This window comes from Antedon mediterranea, chromosome 1, assembly GCF_964355755.1.
Source record: "Antedon mediterranea chromosome 1, ecAntMedi1.1, whole genome shotgun sequence".
Taxonomy (NCBI): Eukaryota; Metazoa; Echinodermata; class Crinoidea; order Comatulida; family Antedonidae; genus Antedon; species Antedon mediterranea.
This window is the reverse complement of record NC_092670.1, coordinates 13,866,537-13,888,071: the sequence shown is the minus strand read 5'-3', so window position 1 is coordinate 13,888,071 and position 21,535 is coordinate 13,866,537. Positions and strand designations below refer to the sequence as shown.

Sequence of the window (21,535 nt, the reverse complement as noted above, 5' to 3'; positions counted from 1 at the left end):
CTAATCCAAATTTCCCCAGTTTCCAGTTAAACTTGAGGACCAGAATAAATACCTTTACCATCAGATCTCCCCCTCCTAAAGCTTTTGTGCACTGTTCTTTAACACTTATCCGATGTTACCATGATTGTTATTTTTTGTTTATAGCAAGTATACGTTTAGTTGGTGGAAACAATGAACGCGAAGGCAGAGTTGAAGTGTATGCCGGCGGCCGATGGGGAACAATTTGTGATGATGGCTGGGGTATTAACGATGCCAATGTTGTCTGTAGACAGCTGGGGTACATTGGTGCCATCGATTCCCATGGTTCAGCGCACTTTGGACAAGGAACAAGTTCAATCCTTTTAGATAATGTTGTTTGTATTGGAACCGAATCCACCATACTTGAATGCAATCACAACGGACTTGGAAGCCACAACTGCCAACATAGCGAAGATGCTGGAGTTACATGTCTTGATGGAGGCAAGTATGTTTCTGTTAACTATATACATTACCAAACAAAACTGAGATGTTAAATGACACCTCGAGAGGCCTGTATGCTACTGATGCTTTGGAAGTCCGCTTTGAGCCAAGAGAGCTATGTGAGCCATGTAATGTGGACATGATCACCACCAAGCTAACACTATTTTCTAGGCCATATAAACATAACATTTGTTTTCTTACATTAGAGCCCGTTAGGCTTCAAGATGGTTCTACCCCGAATGAAGGACGTGTCGAAATACTCCACAACGGCGTATGGGGAACAGTCTGTGATGATAGCTGGAGCATATCAGACGGTACAGTAGTTTGCAAACAGCTTGGTTATCCAGGCGCGGTAAGGGTAAGAACGAATGCATTCTGGGGTCAAGGAACAGGACCTATACATCTTGACGATGTTGGGTGTAATGGAGATGAAACGTCGATTTTAGATTGTTCACATGCTGGTTTAGGAATAGAAAACTGTGGTCATAATGAAGACGCGGGAGTAGAATGCATTAAATCAGGTAACTTACAATTGTTTACATAGCCGTTTCAATTGATACATTGTTTGATTCGATGATATAGCTCAGAGTATGATACGGGGCGCCGTTTATGACATATCTAATTTTGTCGCCATAATGTAGTTATGTTACATACTGTTATGCGACAGAAATATTTGTTTCCGAAATAAATTATGTACAGACATGATTAAATTAAGTTAATAATGTTATTACACAATTATTTATATCCTACAGTAACTATTCTGTTTCGCATACATGTAACTAAAGTATATTGACTTAATTAGCAGTGTCTAGAACGGCGCCATGTATTAGCATACCTTCGCATCCTCGAGATGTTGTTCTTTGTGAGTTTAGAAAATTGCCTCTAAATACTATATAAAGTCTAATCAGTTATGTATTTCTGTGTATACAGTCAGGTTGGCTGGTGGAGTCACTCATGACCGGGGACGAGTGGAGGTGTTTGTTGACGGTGCATGGGGAACCGTGTGTGACGACTCCTGGGATTTGAATGATGCTAACGTTGTGTGCCGAGAGCTCGGGTATGAGTCGGCGTCAGACGCAAAAACGTCTGCATTTTTTGGACCCGGAACAGGAAACATTAATCTGGACGAGGTTTGTTGCGCTGGTGATGAACACAGTTTACTCGAGTGTGACCACGCGGGATCACGTGTACATGACTGCGATCACAATGAAGATGCTGGTGTCGTCTGTACAAACTCAATCGGTAAGTTAGATTATAAAACAATCACTTTATTTTTACTAGGAATAACATCAGGAAACAGTTAAAAACGATTAGTACGTACCGTAGTTAACTAGTTATAGTCCAGGTGCTTTTTTTTTTTCGATTTACCAATTCGGATTGGTTTCGTTGAGTATGGGTAAAACAAATATTAGAATGATCAAATTTAATTGTTAAATTACAACATAATTCGATTACAAGTTTGGTATGTATATACAAATATGCAGATTAGTATAGAGGTTGCTCATGTGCATCGAACTTTCTGTGTGTATTGTTTACTGCAGCAATTGACAAATAAAATGCAGTAAACCGTTTCATATCATAATGTAATGTGTGTTTTTTATGTTAGCTGTTAGACTTGTAGGTGGAAATAACGACCGAGAAGGGCGCGTTGAAATACAGATACAAGGCATATGGGGAACGATATGTGATGATTCATGGGGTTTACAAGACGCTACTGTAATCTGTCGACAACTTGGTCTTGGGAGAGCTAGTTCTGCACCTTGTAATGCACACTTTGGGCAAGGAACTGGTCAGGTATAAGTTCGTGATATTTTCTTTCTTCGTACCGTAATTTATAACGGTCCATTTCTTCTAATTTTTTATTTATTCTTTGCTATGTATTATTTTCAACTACGTTTTTATAGTTTCAAGTACGCCAACGTATTTCCAACTTCTTTATTTCTAAGTTCGCCCTTTATTATTACATAATATCATTATTTATAAATACGTTTATGTGTTTTCAATATATGATGCAAGACTGTGTATGTGTATTTCTCAGTATTCCGTTCACGTATTGATTTTACAGATACATCTAGATGACGTACATTGCTTGGGAACCGAAAGCTCAATAATTGATTGTCCCCACGGAGGAATTGGTAGTCACAACTGTCAACATGCTGAGGACGCTGGTGTCGTGTGTTCACAGACTGTTAATGGTAAGCTTACTCAAGCCTTCAATACTAATAATGGAATACACATTAACATGAGAAAGATTTTAACAACGACGATGATGATGACGATGATGATGCCAGATTATGATGACAATGAGGATGATATTGTAGAAAATGATATAATTGATTATAGCGACAGTGGTAAACATGCACTTTCCAGTTTTAACTAAAACTTACTATTCTTGCTCCATTTTTGATCAGTGAGATTGGCAGGTTCCTTTTTACCTGGATGGGGTCGTGTTGAGATACTACGTCACGGAGTGTGGGGTACAATATGCAATGACCAATGGGACCACAACAACGCTCGAGTCATTTGCAGGATGCTGGGCTACCCATGGGCGTCTCATCCGTTGCTAACGTTACCTATTGCGCCGGGTCGTGGACAAATTTGGCTTGATAATGTCAACTGTATAGGTACGGAATTAAACATTGCCGACTGCCCTCATAGAGGCTGGGGAGTGCATAATTGCCTGCACAATGAAGATGTTTATGTTTCATGTTATTATTAGGGTTAGGAATTAAGATGGACTTGATGATTCATTGATTTTGTAGGCTTTGAAGTTATGTAATATACTCATTTGGCCTAGCAGGTAAGCACATTATGTGATTATTCATAAAGCTCTGTCTACTCAAGCAAGTTTGACAACAAAGTGTGATGTGCGTAAATATAGTAGTGCTATGCCCAAATATGGTAGTGATATGACATTGACATCATGTCAATATATATGGGCACATCACATTTTTTGTCACATAAAGTTTGATAGTGTAGATAGAGCGTAAGATAAGAGAATACTGTGTACATATTATACATTCATATTCTAGTAGTACTGTTGTTGTTCTTTAAATGTATATAATTATGAAATTGCAGTGCGTTGTTGATGATACGAGGGGATTTACATAATTAATGTATATCTTGCATTTTTGATTGGTTGATGTTGGTTAGTATCGTATGGCGTCGGTTAGTATCGTATGGCGTCGGTTAGTATCGTATGGCGTCGGTTAGTATCGTATGGCGTCGGTTAGTTTGTTACAACTAACGATAACATCTTGGGTGGTTCTATTCAACAGTTGCCGAGCTCTGTTGATTAAAATAACAGTTTATTTTAGGCTGTGTTATAAACAAATAATATAATGTATTTGTTAAATAGAGAAAATGTTTCATTTCACAGTCGATCTTTAACTCATTACTATTTTCACATTAAAATCATAATTATCTGGTAAAAAAAAGTTGTGTGCGTGTTTAAATTGTTGATTAAGTAATGGACTTACTAACCGATACTATTCTATAATTTATCTGAAAAAATATCACAAACGTAAGAAGAATTTAATATTATGCAAATTTAATATTGTTCTCAATACACTGTAAAAATCTCTAATCCAATGTACTATAAAGCGTGGTTCCCACTAGAACGCAACGCAGCGACGTATCGACGCAAAGTGTTGTAATAACAAGTGGGAACCGACGACGCAATAGTTCTGCAAACATCGCAGGTTTGATTTCACGCAGTTTGAAGCAAATATAATTATTAAAATGGCATTTGTTTACGTTGCGTAGATTGCGTTACGTTGCGTCAATAGTGGAACCAAGCTTTAGATACAATACACTGCGGGGATGTTTCATGTCAAGCGACGATAAAAGGAACATTGTCTGAACCTAATCATATAAATAATATCTCTCCTGATTCCAACCCTTGTCTTTAAGAAAAGGAAGCTGAAATGCTAACCATTTAGCCAAACAACTGACTTACCGAAGCGTTAGCATAACGTAATTGAGAAACAGGCAAACTTCATGTTTATTGTCTCTATGATATAGAACTTACTAGAATCTGGTGCTAATAATTTCGACACTTAATATTAGTAGGTATAGGTCTAACACCCAAGTTTCATGAATCTATGAATATGTTAAACATGATCATTTGAGCATGTGCAAATATAAGAAAAATGTATCCATAATATTTACAAAGAATATTATTTGAAGAATTAACAACACCCTTGGGATACCCGTTATTGCAATTGTTCTCTCGACAGCAATTTGAACAAAGTCCTGTTTGTGTAATACCTCCACATAAATCCTCTTCATCGCACTCCTCATCTTCGGTGCACCCTCGCTCCACATCTATGTCAATTCCAGCTGCTATATGCATTTTTGTCTAATCAAATTCACAAAAAAAGAAGGAAAATCAATTCGGTACGTGTCTCTTACGTAAAGCAAATTTGTCACATCAAGTCCAATTGACGTCAGAAAGGTTTTTTCTTGCAAAAATATTCAGGTTGTGTTCATGCCATTATTCATAGAATTTTGATTGAGTATTGTCACGTGACCATAAGCATAAATTCTTAAGGGCCAGTACGAAGACGATTCTCGGCATTTGTTTTGAAGACCCTTTATTTTTCCAAAATATTGGTTGGTTTTCCTAATTATTTATTCACTCCATCTCAAGGAACGGAATAAGGCGGCGTTGTTTTTTCATATTGCAGTAATTGGTCAGATGTTTACCCTACTCTGACGTAGTGTACTGTATTTTAGTTGTACGGTGGTCCCATCTAGAGATATGGCTACAGATTGATGGCTAGTGGGTAATGGTGCGGAGGTTTGGGGTTCAAAGGGCTAAAATCTGACCAATTAAGCTAATTCGTAGTAGTTAAATAATTATCCTGAATAGGGCTATCGTAACGAATAGGGCCGTACCATTCCATACAAACGGAACAAGTATGCACGTAGGTTAATAATGTGTTAATCGATTTCAAAAGAACACTAAAATGATACAAATATACGTACAAAGCAAAACGTTGAACACTCCACCTCTATGCTGACGTTTGATGGGATAAGCTTACAGTCAGAATCTTGCATCATAATATCATTGCATTGCAGGCACTTAAATGCTGACGTACTAGGCAGTAGCCAGACAGCTACTAAGTTAAAAGATCAATCACACGTATTGATAGAGATCATAAAATAAAATACACGAGTAATAATTGACTGGTTTTATAGCATTGTGATGATTTATTGAGTGTAATTATAAACTTAATTGCTTAAGGAGTGTAAGGTGTCGATATGTATATTAGCAGATATTCTACAGTGACCCATACTTGTCACGGTACAGTACCATCTAGAAAACATCTACCTTTTGTACGCATATTGTCTGCGGAAATAAGGCCCGTGTCAATATTCCGAGAAGTGTCGATTACGTAATTTTGCTTAGCAGCTACTTCCTGTTAAAAGTCGGAACTCGCGGTACAGCGTTCTCAAGCGGTCGTCGACAATATGTTAAACAAAAGGTCCTAGAGCTAAATCATTACTTATTACGTAAACCTCGACACGCCCGTTCATTCATTTAAACAACAACTCTTCACTTTCATAAGTTTGTTCTGACACCTTCCCGAATACTTTTCCGTGATATTTAGTTATTTCAGACATAGAGACACAAACTGATTTTGGCAGAAGTGGACCATGTTTGCTGTAAAGTCCAGCGGCCTAATGTTTGGGATTTTTATTTAAAAACGATGTTTTGTTTGGAAACTAAGTCCTTTCTTATTAATGTTACCAATAGTAAAATCGCGAACTACTAATTCTCCGTAACATTCACGGAGACTATACATTAATTACAGTCATCAAAAAATGAAAATAATAAATGTTTATGAGTTGGACAGGAATATTTAGTTATGACAATCTCGGGCCTACTTACCAAGTAAAAATAAGGTGTGCTCCATCGTGTTTTTCTCTCTTATAACATTAACGTACTGAAATGAATAATAATTTATATTATTATATACATTAATAATACAGTATACGTAACTTGGAGAACAAGTCAGTTTAAAAGACTACTTGAAAACATTGGATTGTATTGATGATTTTTATTTTATTATGGAAATGTGCGCTTTATAAATTTACACATTATTTATTAGTATATTTTTTCCCTGCGGGACAAAAGATTATAAAATCCCGTCCTTTAAGTTTAAATTTGATATCCAGTGACAATTAACCTACTCAATATAGATAGGCCTAATGTCGGTACGATGTTATGGGCTACTGTATATATTATATTATTATAAAACTTTATTATTATAAAACATTATTATTATAATTATCCATGACCTACCTTGTAATTCAATTGCATACACTATTTTGTAGGTTCGGAATAGTCAAATGCATTTCACGAATTTGTCCGTATAAAATCCAACAGTGTTTACAGAGTTTGTCTTGAAAACCGTTATCCGTGAACTCAGCTCTCTGAGTGTTATATGCCAAGATAGGTATGAGGTACTTTTATTTACCATGCAGCGCGACACATCTGCTCAAATTCCAACTATCTTCACAGGTTTTTTTAAAAACTGGTTTAAGTCCCTTGTTTGATCATCAACGCTCATTATCTGCCGAGAGATGTATGAGGTCTTTCCTTATATCAAAAAAATATGTATCTTCGTACAGGCACCAAGTGCGTGTAAGCTCCAAACTTTATCTCGTAATTTTATCTCGTAATTTCGTAAATTCGTAAACTTCAGCTTATTAGTAGGCAAGAAGAGATGTGGTTCGCGTGTTGTGCGTCAACGCGAGTATTTTGACCAATCACGGCACAATGGATCACTTAAACTGTCGCTTGTGAGTGGTCAACTCACTTGCATTGCGCCCTCGTCGTTGCGTTGCCTCCAAGTGTGGAACAAGCTTTAGTATGGATTTAGTTCCCTTTTGTGTTTCCTGCCACTTACTTTGTAGTTGTTGTTTGTTTGTTGTTGATTGGCAATAAAGAATAAGAAGAATAAGTATAATTATGCGTATAAGTACGTACCACTCAATTTGTGTACACTCTAGTTGGGTTTTTCCCTGAAGCCTCGGTAATGTAAACCTACTATATTGGTTATCGACTATGAGATGATATTATTGTATCCGTTTGACCGTGGTTTCTTCTGACTTGATGTGCTTCTTATAAAAGCCAGATGATAATGTCTAACGAGAATTGAATCGCAAATTCTCTCAAAAAAATAATTGGTTAAAACGCTGTCGCATTTAAATTTAATCTTGAGTGACATGCTTCATTTGATATTGATCTTCAACACCATTGATATACATGAATAATACATGTAATTGCCTATACTTTCAAATTGATAGATACGCTTAATTTACCTTTCCTTTTTTTGTATGTATTTTCTCTCAAGTTTCAATGTATTTATAAATATATCTAAATATATACTTATGGTACAACATTTCTACCCTTCACATAAGTGGTTACTATTATCATAGTTGACATGCGCAGAACACATTATGTGATTGTTATTATTATGTGGTTATCGCACATATTTTTAAAAACTCATTATGTATTGAGGTAACTTGCGCATAACACATGTTTGTGATTCTGCGTATGTCAATTATGATAATAAAATTCGACCCATTTACTTTTTTTAAATAACGACATGCGCAGGATCACAAACCTCAATACACATTTTAAAAATTTTTTCAAAAAATCCCTCTACTAAGTACAGGAAATTTGCGAAGAAAGAAATTCATTTTTGAAATTATATAACTATTATGCGCAGAATCACATGATGTGGTCTGCGCATGTTACCTCCATACATATTTTAAACTGTCGATAATTGGCCCTTTTTAGAAAAAGAAATCCCTGTACTATAGATCATTTATGTCAAGAAATTATGACAAAATATAAACATTTGGCCATTTTTCGACAAAATTCCTGTAGTACAGGTATTTTTTTTTTAAATGGCAAAAATTATGCGATAATATTGCCATATATGCGCATATATTGTGTTATAATCACCTTATAGACGTTAGTAACCATTTAAATTGTGTCAACAAATAAAAAGGTAGAAATTTGGCAATGTTTCGAAAAAAATCCCTAACCATTTATATCAAAACTGGTTACTATAGCACATACGACATGCGCAGGATCACAAACCTCAATACACATTTTAAACAATTTTTTCAAAAAATCCCTCTACCAAGTACAGGAAATTTGCGAAGAAAGAAATTCATTTTTGAAATTATATAACTATTATGCGCAGAATCACATGATGTGGTCTGCGCATGTTACCTCCATACATATTTTAAACTGTCGATAATTTGGCCCTTTTTAGAAAAAAAAATCCCTGTACTATAGATCATTTATGTCAAGAAATTATGACAAAATATAAACATTTGGCCATTTTTCGACAAAATTCCTGTAGTACAGGTATTTTTTTTAAAAATGGCAAAAATTATGCGATAATATTGCCATATATGCGCATATATTGTGTTATAATCACCTTATAGACGTTAGTAACCATTTAAATTGTGTCAACAAATAAAAAGGTAGAAATTTGGCAATGTTTCGAAAAAAATCCCTAACCATTTATATCAAAACTGGTTACTATGGCACAATTGACATGCGCAGAACCCATTATTCGTCTCTGCGCATGTTTATTATGCAATAGTAACCATTTATGTCAAAAAATAAAAGGGTCGAAAATCGGCCATTTTTCGAAAATTTCCCTGTACTATAGTACAGGGATTTTTTTTTAAATGGCCAATTATCGACCTTTTTATTTTTCGATAAAACTGGTTACTATAGCACAATTAACATGCGAAAAACCCATAAGTCGACTCTGCGCATGTTTATTATGCTATAGTAACCATTTATGTCAAAACTGGTTACTATAGCATAATTGACATGCGCAGAACCCATTATTCGTCTCTGCGCACGTTTATTATGCAATAGTAACCATTTATATCAAAAAATAAAAGGGTCGAAAATCGGCCATTTTTAGAAAATTTCCAAAAAAAGTCCAAAATACGTACTTTTTTAAATACTATTGTTATACAATTATATAGCTATATATGCGCATATATTGCGTAATAATCATCTTATAGACGTATAGTAACCATTTATGTCAAAAAATAAAAGGTTGAAATTTGATAATTTTTCGTAAAAAATACCTGGGATTTTTTCCAAAAATGACCAATATAAAAAATACTATAATTATGCGATAATATTGCAATATATGCGACTTAATTGAGTTATAATCATCTTATAGACTTAAGAAACATATAGAAAAATGGTCAAATTTCCACCTTTTTATATTTTGAAATAAATGTTCTTATGGTAACGAAATTGATTGTTTCCAAGTTTTGTTTAAAACAGCAGCGAGACAAACAAGACATTAATGAGCGTGAATTCTTATTTAATATTCATTACGTTGTCACCTTCATCGTCTTTCAATTAATTCATTATTCATTAACCGTTTTGCGGGTTTCTCATCAATATTGTTATTTTAGTTAGGCGATCTCGTATTTGCTGATAGTGCGCTGCTTATTTGGGAATTTACTATTATGTTTTGTATTCAATTTGAGATTTCAGAATCATACTTAAAAGGTACAATAACCAGAGTACGGACTTATATATACATGGTCCGGTCGCCGGTCCTACAGAGACACGTACTGCTATTCAAACTGAGGTAATTTTGACTCTCTTGGGAGACACTGATTTATTAAAAATAACACGACTGCTGTAAATTAAGTCAATTTATTGAAAAATGTATGCAATTTCGTTTTAATGAATTTAAAAATTAATAATGCATTGTTATTTTGAAACTGTTAAATAGCATGCCTACACACTTGTAAAATAGGAAAGATTGACATTGTAATTATAATTCTCTGAAGAGAAATATCGATGCATAATAACGGTAACAATTATCGGTAACTAATGAATATTTAATAACAAAATTATCAACACAAATATTGTGTATATTTTAATTCAACTAAAGTAACGATCTACGCAATCGAAAATGAAGCCGTTCATAACTGCTATTATATAACACCTAAATAAATTCCTGTCATTTGATTGGACGAATGTGGGTCACATGGCGTGCAATAGTACGCACTATTAAACGATCATTATGTGTATACTATACTCTGCATCCAAAGCGCCGCCATTCTATGGCCTAGGTTTCTCCTAGAAGAGGATGTTTAGTTTAATAAATGCAAGTGCGCCTGACAATAGAAATAGTATTTAAGACATATTAACTAAAGAACACTATGATAACAATAAATCTTTATACTTTAAGAATAATATTATATACATTTCAGAGTGGTATTGTTAATTAACTTATTATACATGATATATACATGTGAGACCAAAACATGACCCGCAAAGATTGGTATAGAATCAGTGTGAAATTATAATAACACAAACAAAATGTAGTCATATACAAGCGTGAAAATAGTACTATCACCGAAATATTTAAGCTCGGATTCCTAGATTAGAAAATCAGAAAACGAGGGTTTTTCTATGGCAAAGACCAAAGAATAAGAACATAGGCCTAGAAAACATCAGAGCTATTACATGTGTCCGGTTATGTTGCCAGAAAATGTTGAAATTTCTAAGATTAAAACGGTAGGCCTATACTGTATTTTGGTTTTTTTAGTATTGAATTTCGGAAGTGTTCGTTTTACACAAGAAGAAATATGTATTTTATGATTTCGAAATATTTGTGTAAGATGATTCATACTTCCGATAATGCTCTACACAATCGGATACCATCTTACAATCTCAGTAAAAAAAAAAAAAAAAAAAACAACGGTTGCACACCCTGTCATCATTATCACTAAAGAGTATTATTATCCATCTATTTAAAGGCCACGCTAATGGTCTATTTATTTAATTAAATTTTAGGGTTTTTAATTTTATGAGTATGAGGTTGTTTTTTCTCCGTGTTATGTTAAAACAAGGCAAGCTGTTACAACGCCACCAACGATGAATACGATCACAATCACTGTTATGACGGCTATAAGACCGGCAGACAATTTTTTGACAGACGACATTGTTTCTTGAACTGAAAATAAAAATATTATGAATAAATTAAATAATATCAAGGCTTTCAAATATTTGATGATACAGTAATATTTACTATAACTATTATAGTACAGTTACATAAGCAGAAATAGAAGTCATTTTCAGATATAATTTCTGAGCATGGGCAGATTGGGATTACCTCATTTGCATAACAAAAGCAGACGCCACAAGACGCAAACATCGACTGAAAGACTCGAATCAAATTAGCTTCTTATCCTGGTAAAAGTCACAAATCTCAGTAAACATTGCATTACTATCTAGGGTTAATGTAGATAGTACCAACCGTAATGTGACCAAGAGGACGTACACATACTATCAGCGTTTAACTGCAAAATATTTAATTATCGTCAACGCCAAAACGTTGTTAAACTGACCTGTTTCACAAACAGACGATCGTTTCAGAGAACATTCAATATCGTTCCATTTTCCATTGATTGATAACATTTCAACACAATTTTGACCATTATTCGTTGTTGACATCATCACTGAGTTAGATGTTCGTATCATTGACGTCATTCCTCCATTGTTTGGTTCACCAATGTTCCATTCTTCAGAGTTATAAATAAATTAGGAAAATGTGAATGAAATGTTGGAAATGGTAAAGGTGAATGAAGATGACTGGCTATATATACCATCATCACCTTTATCAATATCATTTCCATCAATATCATCTTCATCAACATCATCTTCATAAATATCATAATTTTCATCAACATCATTTTCATCACCATCATCTTCATAAACATCATGCATCATAACTTTCATCAGCATCATCTTCATCAGTATAATCTTAATAAACATCATCTTAATCAACATCATCTTCATCATCAACAAAATACGCATCAACATCTTCTTCATCAACATCTGAATTATCAATATCAATTTAATCAACATCATCTACACATGCGTCATCTTGTCAACATCACCATCATCAGCATTTTTGAATACGAAAACAACTTTAGAATTCTTTTAACAAAGTACTACAGAGCACTTATACTAGCAATGTTAATAAAAATTGTAATACACAATAAATAGAAAAGATGTAGATCACTCTTGACGAAATAAGAAATAGATCAGCTAGAAATTATTGAACAATGATGATGTTATGGTAATTCTATATTAAAATAAAATAAATGAACTTGCTGTAAAATGAGCTGTTCTTTAAACCTAACCACGACCAAGTGCCTTCTTTTGTGACGTCACTCAGTCCAATCCAAGCAGCAGAATATCCACCATGGTTGGTTTCCAAATAATCTCTAAGAAACTCATTTTCATGTTCTGATGCGATTTGAGCCAAACGTGCGCCCGTTTTCTGACAAGTTTTCCTTGCTTCTTCCCATGTGCGAGGCTTAGGGTCTACGTAATAACACGACGAGCCCAACGATCGCCATGATACTGGACAAGGAGCTGGAAAAAATATCGCTTCGATAAACATACTGGCAAAATGTTTTAGGTCTGGTGAAGAACTCACTCATTGGTTCTTCTTTTTTTGTTGTATATGAAATATCTTGTTGGTGGTGATTCTAAATTAAATTTTAAAATACGTTTTTTTCAAACCTTCTATACATGTATTATAACTATGGCGCGCAGTGGCCGCCATTATTTTTTCAGAAAGCATGTATGTACAGCCACTGTGCAAGTAGTCTGAAGAAATAAACTGACTTAAAACTTACACTGAAGATCAGTACAAATCACTCCAACGTGCCCTTTGTGTTTACAACCTACGCCAGCAGTAGGTTGGTCAAGTGCACAATCATGAATGACGTGTTCGTTTCCTGTGCACATCATTTCACAGATCTGAGCGGGATCATTGCTGTTGCCGTATTCTGAATGTGAGAAAGCGTCAGTTGCTGAATGATAGCCTAGATGATGGCAGACTGCACTAGCGTCTTCTAATGTCCATTCGCCGTCTGAAATAGGCCCCCATTTATTTTTGTAATACACCTCGACCCGGCCTTCATTTTCCAATTCACCACCAACTAATCTAACTAAAAAATCTGAATTAAGAACAATTATTTGTAAATGAATTGTAATTACAATTATTATGTCTTCAGTTAGGAAACTGCATGGCTAGAAACGTTATTATAGAAAATGTAACAGTAAACTTATCACGCTAATAGTCGGACAATGTTTAGTTCTCGATAAAAATATTTGTGTTTTGTTAATAGTGTGATATAGGCATATTTACAGAACGTAACGTCGCATACATTTGGTTTCTTTCACAAGCATGGGAGTTATGTGTCACAGTTCGTAATTTTAAAGCGTAAAAACTATCTTTAATTTCAAACCTTGTTCGTGAAACTGACAAATCCGACCGGAGTATCCTCCTGGGCATATGCAGTAGGTAAATTCTCTGTCACTCTCACATACTCCACCGTTCAAACAATTTGAGTGGCTGCACTTTCCTATCTCTGAAAAACAAATAATTAGTAAAGTCAAAAACAGTAAAAACTCAGTAATGTAACCTAATCATATCTGGGTAGCCAACAAGTGTATATTTAATTTGATTGGAAAACAAGATTCTTTTTTTCCACACAGTGGATTAGGAAAGGCGTCAACCTACATCCACCTATCTTTGTTAAGCTAGGCCATACCTCGTTCACATCTTTTGCCAGTAAATCCAGACGGACACGTGCAGATGAAACCGTTCACCAAATTATTACATCTTCCTCCGTTTCTACATGGACGCTGTGCACATCCATTTGTTACCAGACCTGTAGCTTTAAAAATAAATAATGCACTATTATAGTGACTGTTTACACGACACATCTTAATTTCCATCATTGCTCTATCTTCTTAAGTTCGCATTCAGATGACTTCATTAACTTTCTAAATGTTCGTATTAAGAGAATACAAGAATCACATGTTTCTTAATTCTCTTCGTTACTGGCAGAATTCTCTTCTCCTGTCAGAAATATTTCACTTCAGTAACATATTCATTCTAACATCTATCGGTAAGCTAAGTTAGGCTCATTAAGTAAGCTATATGTTAGACCTATTTAGTTGAGGCGTTTCCATGGCTATACTTACCCGTTTCACAGTTAAATCCAGTATACCCATGATGACAATGACACGTATATCCTTGTCTTTGTTCAATGCACCTTCCACCGTTCATACACGGAAACATATGACATTGTGATCTCACTATGATGAATAAAAAATGCATTGATATAAATATCATATTATATTGTTGTATTAGTTAGCTTATTCAGTACGGATGGTCACTTTAAGCTCCCGTACATCTCTCTAATCATGCAATATGGTAATAACAACTGTATTCTATTCGTTAGATTACTATTTTGAACTCTTTTCTTTTGTTCTGTGTATTGTTATGTATATTTGTTTATTTCTGATATAAAATTAAATTGCTAAATAGGTATATATTATCATTGTATAAAATTATACAGAACTAAATCCATTTTTCCCTAAGTGAATGTTTTCGTGCGAATCGACCTTTATATATTATTTTACAACAAGGAGCTAATATTATCTTCAATTCCAATTTTATCACGTGCCAGCTGAATTGTTTGATTTGAATGACGAATACTCATGAATGCATGAGAAATCATTTCCTAAGCTCTGAATTGGTACACTTTTTTTCGCATCGCAAATACCAATTTCGATTCGCCTAAAGACATACTTTTACGCGCACACAATTAAAGTACATTAATATAATTATTGAGTAAAAATTATATATGTTTAGGTATTCACAAATATAATATTAATGTGTTTTTAAATTACGTTAAAGATGTATTGTCCCCTGAAAAATAAGTTAAATTGTCTTTGTTGAATATGCCATTTTATGTCACATAATAGTTATTGACTTCTACCAAAAATTGGACCGAAAACAAATTCATTTACCTGAAATATTGGAGTTTAAAGCAAAAAATAGTCAAATTGGCTGCCAGCCAATGGATTTTTGGTTGAATTTAACCATTTATCATGTTATTTCTTTCCTTTTTTTCTACGGAAGTGATACACTTTATTAAAACTACAAAATAACATATTCAAAGTCTGATTTAATAAATCTTCATTTTTCATGTTTTTTTTTCTTTAATCGTAATCACACGTACCTGAATACTGGGAACAGGTACGTCCGTGAAAACCCCTTGCACATGCGCACCGGAAACCGCCTTGTACATCTATGCATCGACCTCCGTTTCTACACGGCATAGCTACACACCCGTACACCTGCAGTACCGCTGTCAAAATGAAAAGAATCGGTTAATATCTTAGAGTTTATTGGAGGTAAATTTTAACACCCAAAATTACCTAAACAGGCTGCTTTAAATTACTTAAAAAGTTGGTTAATTGTTGAAAAACAAGTTAATGTGCAAGCTATATCTAGGTCATATCCCGTGTGCTAGTTATTTGAACAGCAATAAGTCCAGTGGCTAGTGGGTGAACTAAATATTTCCGTTTAATGCCAATCATTACAAATATGGAAAAAAGGGGGCGTTTATTAGAAACAATACGGTATTCCCTCTGATCGAACACACATAAAGCCATTTGGACAGATTCATATATGAACAGAATGGATACATAGGCCTACTGTACATACTAGGCCTACATCATGATAATGGCCTTATCCGCCAATCGCCACTTAAATACTCAATATTTCACTTAATTCATTATCATTTCAGGATTTCCATTTAAGTAGACTAGTAGGCTATCCACTTAGATAGGTACATTTTTGAATGGTGTGCGTTTCCTAGCTGAAGTGTTATTAGTGATTAACATCCTATACACGTATACTACATCGTCTACCTATGATACGGTTGCTGCATAAAATAAGGCCATCTAACATGTATTAGTACCTACATTTTAAAAACAGCGAGCTTTACCGCGCGCCATGTACATACTGTTTTATATATTTTTGTATTTAATTTACCGGATTCACACAATTGTCCGTTAAACCCGAATCTGCATTCACACGTAAACGTGTTGACACCATCAATGCATCTTCCTTGGTTTTGACAAGGGAACGATCGACACTCATTGATATCTATAATAAAGCGATGTGATACCATCCAATAAAACGTTTATAATTTCCAACACTATATTTCTTTTCGTTTTGATTTTGATTTACATTGCATTATTATTATATATCATATGTAACACGGACATTATTTTAGGCCTACATTCCACACGAAATTAAAGTTAAAAAAAGTATAAAAAACTAATTTAAACATTATAAAAAATTACGAGATAGGCCAATAGATTGTAAAAAATCAGTAAACACGAAATAAACATTAACAGAATATAATAACAATAACAGACTTGACAAGATCAGAAACACCAAAATCAGAGAAACCCTTGGGCTGAACGACACCATAATTGAAAGGATAGCCATAAAGAGGCTCCGGTATTTTGGACATGTCAATAGGATGCCCTCCACAAGATATCTAAATCTAATCTTGGGCGCAATTGTCCAAGGAACTAGACCACGAGGGAAACCAGCCAAGAAATGTTTAGACTGTGTAAAGGCAGACTGCACATCAAGAAACCAAGGATCCATAACGAGTGCAACTAGAATGTCACAAGATAGGAGGATCTGGCAAGAGTCATGAAACAGAAGCCATCACATGTCTCCCAGACGGTGTGGACGGCTTAGGTCAAGTAGTTCAAATAACAATAAAAGACATTTTTTAATTAGGTAAAATGAAATAAAAAATGTAATAAAATTAAACAATTATGTAATTATTAAAAAAATTATTACTTATTTCACATAATGTTCCTGTAAAACCACGAGTACATAAACATGTAAAACCGTTGAATCGATCTCTACAGTGACCATTATTCTGACAGGGATCCGAATCACACTCATTTAACTCTAGAAAAAAATAAAAATAAAAAGGCTGAACCATTGTTTTGATTCTAGTATATTCAATATCATTTAATGCCAAACACATTTTAAAACAATACGTGTTCAGAAACACGTGCCTGTCAGTGCCATCCAACAGAACAATTGAATGTATAGGCCTACAGTTATAAATAGGAATGCTCGTGTCATGCGCAGCAACTGCACCGGTACCTCAATTCAATTCAATTCAAATAAACATTTATTTCTTCATATTCATATTTGAGTAAAACATTATAATTTCTGATATTTTATATATATATTTTTTAAGAGTTTTAATATGTTGAAAAAAGTTGATTCAGTTATATAACAAATGAAAGAGTTATTTAAATAATAGTTAGGCATCTATCTTGTAAAACATGCCAATTAAGTTTCTATAATATCATTGGTAATACACAACATTGTTCAGGTGCTTTTGGTCTCTAAGTGATTTTTCATTTCTGTATCTTACCCACTGAGCATTCGCTTCCACCAAAACCAACCGGGCACTCGCATTCGTAGCCGTTGATATAGTCAACACATCGGGACATATAGCCATTATTTGTGCACGGTGACGATGCACATTCATCGATATCTAAATAAAATAAAAATAAAGACAAAGATAAAAAAAGAAGTGTTTGTTAATCTTGTCCTTTGATCAGTGTGGGACTAATTTACCCGGATTGAAACCGTTTGGGACAGGTGAACTTACCTATTTCGCAAACCGGTCCCGTGAACCCCACTGCGCAGTCGCAAGTGATTGGTACATCCATCCACTCACAAGTAGCACCATTGAGACACGGTGAACGGTCACATGCAGAAGGACTAGGTTGAGCTAAGACGACAAAAATGGTTTTAATGATTGATAATAAATAAAATATATGATAAATATGGTTACTTTGCTTGATAATGATGATACAACAGTTTGATGATTATTGACAATCGTGATAATCTTGAAAATACTATTATCTTTAATTTTCTTGATTATGATGATATGACATACTACCAATAAGGTGATAACCTTTTTGGAATTGACAAGAATGCGTCCATAATGGTAAACGATGAAGCAGATTATGATTCTACGTAAAGAAGATGTAGTGTGTGTTACATTTTGTTAACAATTTAAATTACTACTCTAATACTAGGCCAAACAATTACTTTTTAATTATTATTTATAAAAATGTATTTTTTTTTTCCTAAAGTTATTTTTTTTCATTGACTGATGATAAAACACGCCACCTAATGTCGAATAAAGAAGCAACATTTAAAACACTTACACGTGGCCATCTGTCTAGCTTGTCGCCGCCTAAAGTAGTCTGAAGAAGATAGTAAGAGAAAATCATTCAATTATTTTCTATAACAGGAAATTGAAATGCGAAAAGATAAATTGTAATAATTGAGAAATACGTGAGAAAAACGGGAAAAATTGTATTTTATTTTTACTTCTGTTCGTCTGTGCTAATATAGATTAAATTCTTCCTTAACATAATTTCATTTCAACTTGTTTATTCAAGTTGTTGAGTAATGTTTCATTTAAACCATAAAGGCTTAATGTTGACAAATACGTACATAGATATTCCTGTTCCGCGAGTATCGCGTGCACGTAACCATTTCCAAGCGTACACAATAAGTACCCCATAGCGTGAACCACCAGAACAACGCGTGAACAATCAGTGCCACGCATAAATTACCAGTACCGCGTACGCGTCGTATAGTCAATGCTACATACCGATACAGTACACTGTTGTCTCATGCACAACTCGTAGGCCTACCACACTCACATCTACGATACCGTGCGTACACAACCCGTACAACGCGTATACTATACGTACAAAACGCGCTTAATCCTGAAACATGCGTAGATAACACGTGCAATGCTTACATAACTCATATCACGCGTGCATAACATGTACCATGCGTATAACCTGTACCATAAGTACGTGTGCAGCAGCGTACGAAATATGTACCGCGATATAGCTCTAGTCCGATAGTATTAGTGGTCCTGCTGTTGTAGACATGAGATGAGTCTCATATTTTATATTTATTATGTGACAATAAAGTATATCTAAGTCTATGTCTACGCAACGTAAAGGATTTGACCAATCACAAGCGATGGATTATTCTAACTGTCCCTTGTTATTGGTCAACTCGCTTGCGTCCACGTCCTTACGTTGTCTATGTCTATGTATATCCAGAATAACGGGATAAAATTAGTGAATGTGAGACCGTACATGTGAGATGATAAGCCGATGACTCCTAATATAACTGTTCCGTTTTCAGCAGCAGGATACAGTTATTTGATCTGTTTGAATACGATTTATAATTCTATTTAAATAACCATCTCCTGGGAAAGATTGTTTAATTGATGACAAAACGATTGGATTTATTTGTACGTATCCAGACTTTAAAAAATCTCAATAATAAGTATATTGAGTACCGTACTGATTATTGATATTGAACTTATTGGAGAAAAAATGGGGATTCGAACGTATATTTTGCACCCGGTTCAAATTGTTATACGAAATTACTTCAGTCTAAATAATTTAATCTGTTCAAATAATTCAGTAAAAACATAGTGAGGCAAGGGGAAAATGAGCAAGACATAGCGAATTATATGATTTACAATAAAAATATAATTATACGCACTTAAAGGCGAAAATCCATTGGTACATTTTTCTTACGGTCTAAATGCGCTTTAAGCTTGGTTCCCACTAGAACACAACGCAATGATGTAGACGCAACGCAAGCGAGTTTACCAATCACACGCGACTGTTCGAATAATCCATCGCTAATTGAGATTGGTCAAATCACTTTGCGTTGCGTTACGTCATTGCGTTGCGTTCTAGTGGGAACCAAGCTTTAACGCCGATCCTTTATTTTTATCCTTCTCTATAGTAATGCTTGGTTCCCACTAGAGACGCAACACAACGACGTAACGCAACGTAAGGGATTTGACCAATCACAAGCGATGGATTATTCTAACTGTCCCTTGTCATTGGTCAACTCGCTTACGTTGCGTCCAAGTGGGAACCAAGCTTAACTGTTATTCGCATATGGCCTGGTAAAAATTTTCATTAAATAAAAAATGAAGATTAATGCAAATAAACCATGTATTATTTACTTATGTACATTATCTCGAAAAATGTTTAGGTTTTTTTCGTTTACCGTTGCCTCTCAGACCAGAGGCAACTCAGCACCATTGTGATGGAACGCAGTCTGAAGTTGTTAGGTCACACCCTAAGCATGGAAGAGGGCAGACATCCAAAGACTTCTCTTGATTGGATACCAAACGGTGGTAAGCGGAAACCAGGAAGACCAGCTACTACATAGAAGAGAACAATGGCAAAAGATCTGGAGAAAATGGGCCTCAATTGGGAGGATGCCAAGATACAAGCGCTAAACCGAGTGAAATGGAGATCAGATGTTGCTGCCCAATGTTCTTTAGAGAACAGGAGGAACTAAGTCTAAAGCTTGGTTCCCACTAGAACGTAACGCAAGGACATAAACGCAACGCAAGCGTTTTAACCAATCACAAGCGATGGCTTATTCGCTTGTGATTGCTAACTGTATATAACTTCGCTTGTCATTGGTTAAAACGCTTGCGTTGCGTTTACGTCCTTGCGTTACGTTCTAGTGGGAACCAAGCTTAGGTCTAAGTTGCGTCTAAGCCGTGTCTGTCTCGCCGCAGAATCTGTGTAGCAAATTGCAATCATTTGCATTGGTTTTCCCAGCAGTACGTGTGCGCGTGGATACTTATTTTTTACGTGCACATGAAATGCAACGCACACAAAAACGAAAACATAACTAAAAAATAACAATAATTCACTTACCATATTTGTAGCCGTTAGCTGTAGTAGATCCCAAAACTTGTACAGAACATGTTAAAATAGTAACCAAGGAAACCAGTATTAGGCGCATTTTGCGAGGTTTAGCTTGTATCGTCGCAGGGAGGAATAGTGTTGTAATGGTTAGGAGGTAAACATAGCAGCAACGTATGCAATTCGACGAAATTTCCTGCTAATAATCTCACTTCCGTCACAGTTATACATTGCATCCAAAAACTTATATTTAAAGGGGGATGTCATTCAAGCGCTATAAAGTGTGTACTAAAGATTGCCATTAATGTTTTGTGATTGAATTAAATTAAATAGTTAATGCACAGTCATTTTTTAGCCTTTTAAGTTGCA

General features: G+C 34.8%; 4 protein-coding genes across 7 annotated transcripts in view; 1 reads left to right on the top strand and 3 right to left on the bottom strand.

Annotated features, from left to right (window-relative positions):
* LOC140057493 (scavenger receptor cysteine-rich domain-containing protein DMBT1-like) overlaps window positions 1-3,936 on the top strand; it is a 60,395-nt gene extending 56,459 nt beyond the window's left edge. For all 3 annotated transcript variants that reach the window (XM_072103185.1, XM_072103194.1, XM_072103177.1), the window contains 6 exons: window positions 145-459; window positions 666-980; window positions 1,390-1,701; window positions 2,066-2,253; window positions 2,525-2,654; window positions 2,871-3,936. In XM_072103185.1, coding sequence (XP_071959286.1) covers window positions 145-459; window positions 666-980; window positions 1,390-1,701; window positions 2,066-2,253; window positions 2,525-2,654; window positions 2,871-3,178 — 1,568 coding nt within the window. In that variant the 3' untranslated portion in view covers window positions 3,179-3,936. The remainder of the gene's footprint in view (window positions 1-144; window positions 460-665; window positions 981-1,389; window positions 1,702-2,065; window positions 2,254-2,524; window positions 2,655-2,870) is intronic.
* A 324-nt stretch (window positions 3,937-4,260) lies between these two features.
* On the bottom strand, window positions 4,261-7,815 carry LOC140057519 (uncharacterized). 2 transcript variants are annotated; one of them, XM_072103217.1, is made up of 4 exons: window positions 6,770-7,815; window positions 6,356-6,410; window positions 5,449-5,582; window positions 4,261-4,819 (listed from the first exon to the last, which is right to left on the bottom strand). In XM_072103217.1, exons 1-4 carry the CDS (start codon window positions 6,785-6,787, stop codon window positions 4,553-4,555), a joined length of 474 nt encoding a protein of 157 aa, XP_071959318.1. In that variant the 5' UTR covers window positions 6,788-7,815; the 3' UTR covers window positions 4,261-4,552. The 2 variants fall into 2 exon arrangements, with proteins under 2 accessions (XP_071959318.1, XP_071959325.1); XM_072103224.1 differs by having other exon boundaries at window positions 5,449-5,579.
* Window positions 7,816-9,909: 2,094 nt separating this feature from the next.
* Window positions 9,910-15,776, bottom strand: LOC140046802 (uncharacterized). Its single transcript, XM_072091530.1, has 8 exons — window positions 15,583-15,776; window positions 14,540-14,653; window positions 14,104-14,229; window positions 13,798-13,920; window positions 13,183-13,506; window positions 12,653-12,916; window positions 11,884-12,057; window positions 9,910-11,489 (listed from the first exon to the last, which is right to left on the bottom strand). The coding sequence occupies exons 1-8, from the start codon at window positions 15,680-15,682 to the stop codon at window positions 11,371-11,373; spliced, it is 1,344 nt and encodes a 447-aa protein (XP_071947631.1). The 5' UTR covers window positions 15,683-15,776; the 3' UTR covers window positions 9,910-11,370.
* A 500-nt stretch (window positions 15,777-16,276) lies between these two features.
* Window positions 16,277-21,281, bottom strand: LOC140041818 (uncharacterized). The gene is made up of 7 exons (XM_072087659.1): window positions 21,179-21,281; window positions 18,626-18,664; window positions 18,061-18,183; window positions 17,821-17,943; window positions 17,229-17,342; window positions 16,401-16,514; window positions 16,277-16,290 (listed from the first exon to the last, which is right to left on the bottom strand). The coding sequence occupies exons 1-7, from the start codon at window positions 21,264-21,266 to the stop codon at window positions 16,277-16,279; spliced, it is 615 nt and encodes a 204-aa protein (XP_071943760.1). The 5' UTR covers window positions 21,267-21,281.
* Window positions 21,282-21,535: the final 254 nt, after the last annotated feature.

Bases quoted from the DNA above. Each gene is read 5' to 3' on its own strand.
- LOC140057519 (XM_072103217.1), bottom strand. The intron at 5,583-6,355 runs GTAAGTAGGCCC...CTTTTAACTTAG, and splicing joins GCACACCTTATTTTTACTTG to TAGCTGTCTGGCTACTGCCT. The intron at 4,820-5,448 runs GTACGTATATTT...GAATTTGATTAG, and splicing joins AGTGTTCAACGTTTTGCTTT to ACAAAAATGCATATAGCAGC.
- LOC140046802 (XM_072091530.1), bottom strand. From the start codon at position 15,682: ATGCCGTGTAGAAACGGAGGTCGATGCATAGATGTACAAGGCGGTTTC. The intron at 14,230-14,539 runs GTAAGTATAGCC...TTATTTTTAAAG, and splicing joins TGGATTTAACTGTGAAACGG to CTACAGGTCTGGTAACAAAT. The intron at 13,921-14,103 runs GTATGGCCTAGC...TTTGTTTTTCAG, and splicing joins TGGCAAAAGATGTGAACGAG to AGATAGGAAAGTGCAGCCAC.
- LOC140041818 (XM_072087659.1), bottom strand. From the start codon at position 21,266: ATGCGCCTAATACTGGTTTCCTTGGTTACTATTTTAACATGTTCTGTA. The intron at 17,944-18,060 runs GTAAGTTCACCT...TATTTTATTTAG, and splicing joins GGGACCGGTTTGCGAAATAG to ATATCGATGAATGTGCATCG. The intron at 16,515-17,228 runs GTAATAATTTTT...GCTTTATTATAG, and splicing joins AGGAACATTATGTGAAATAA to ATATCAATGAGTGTCGATCG.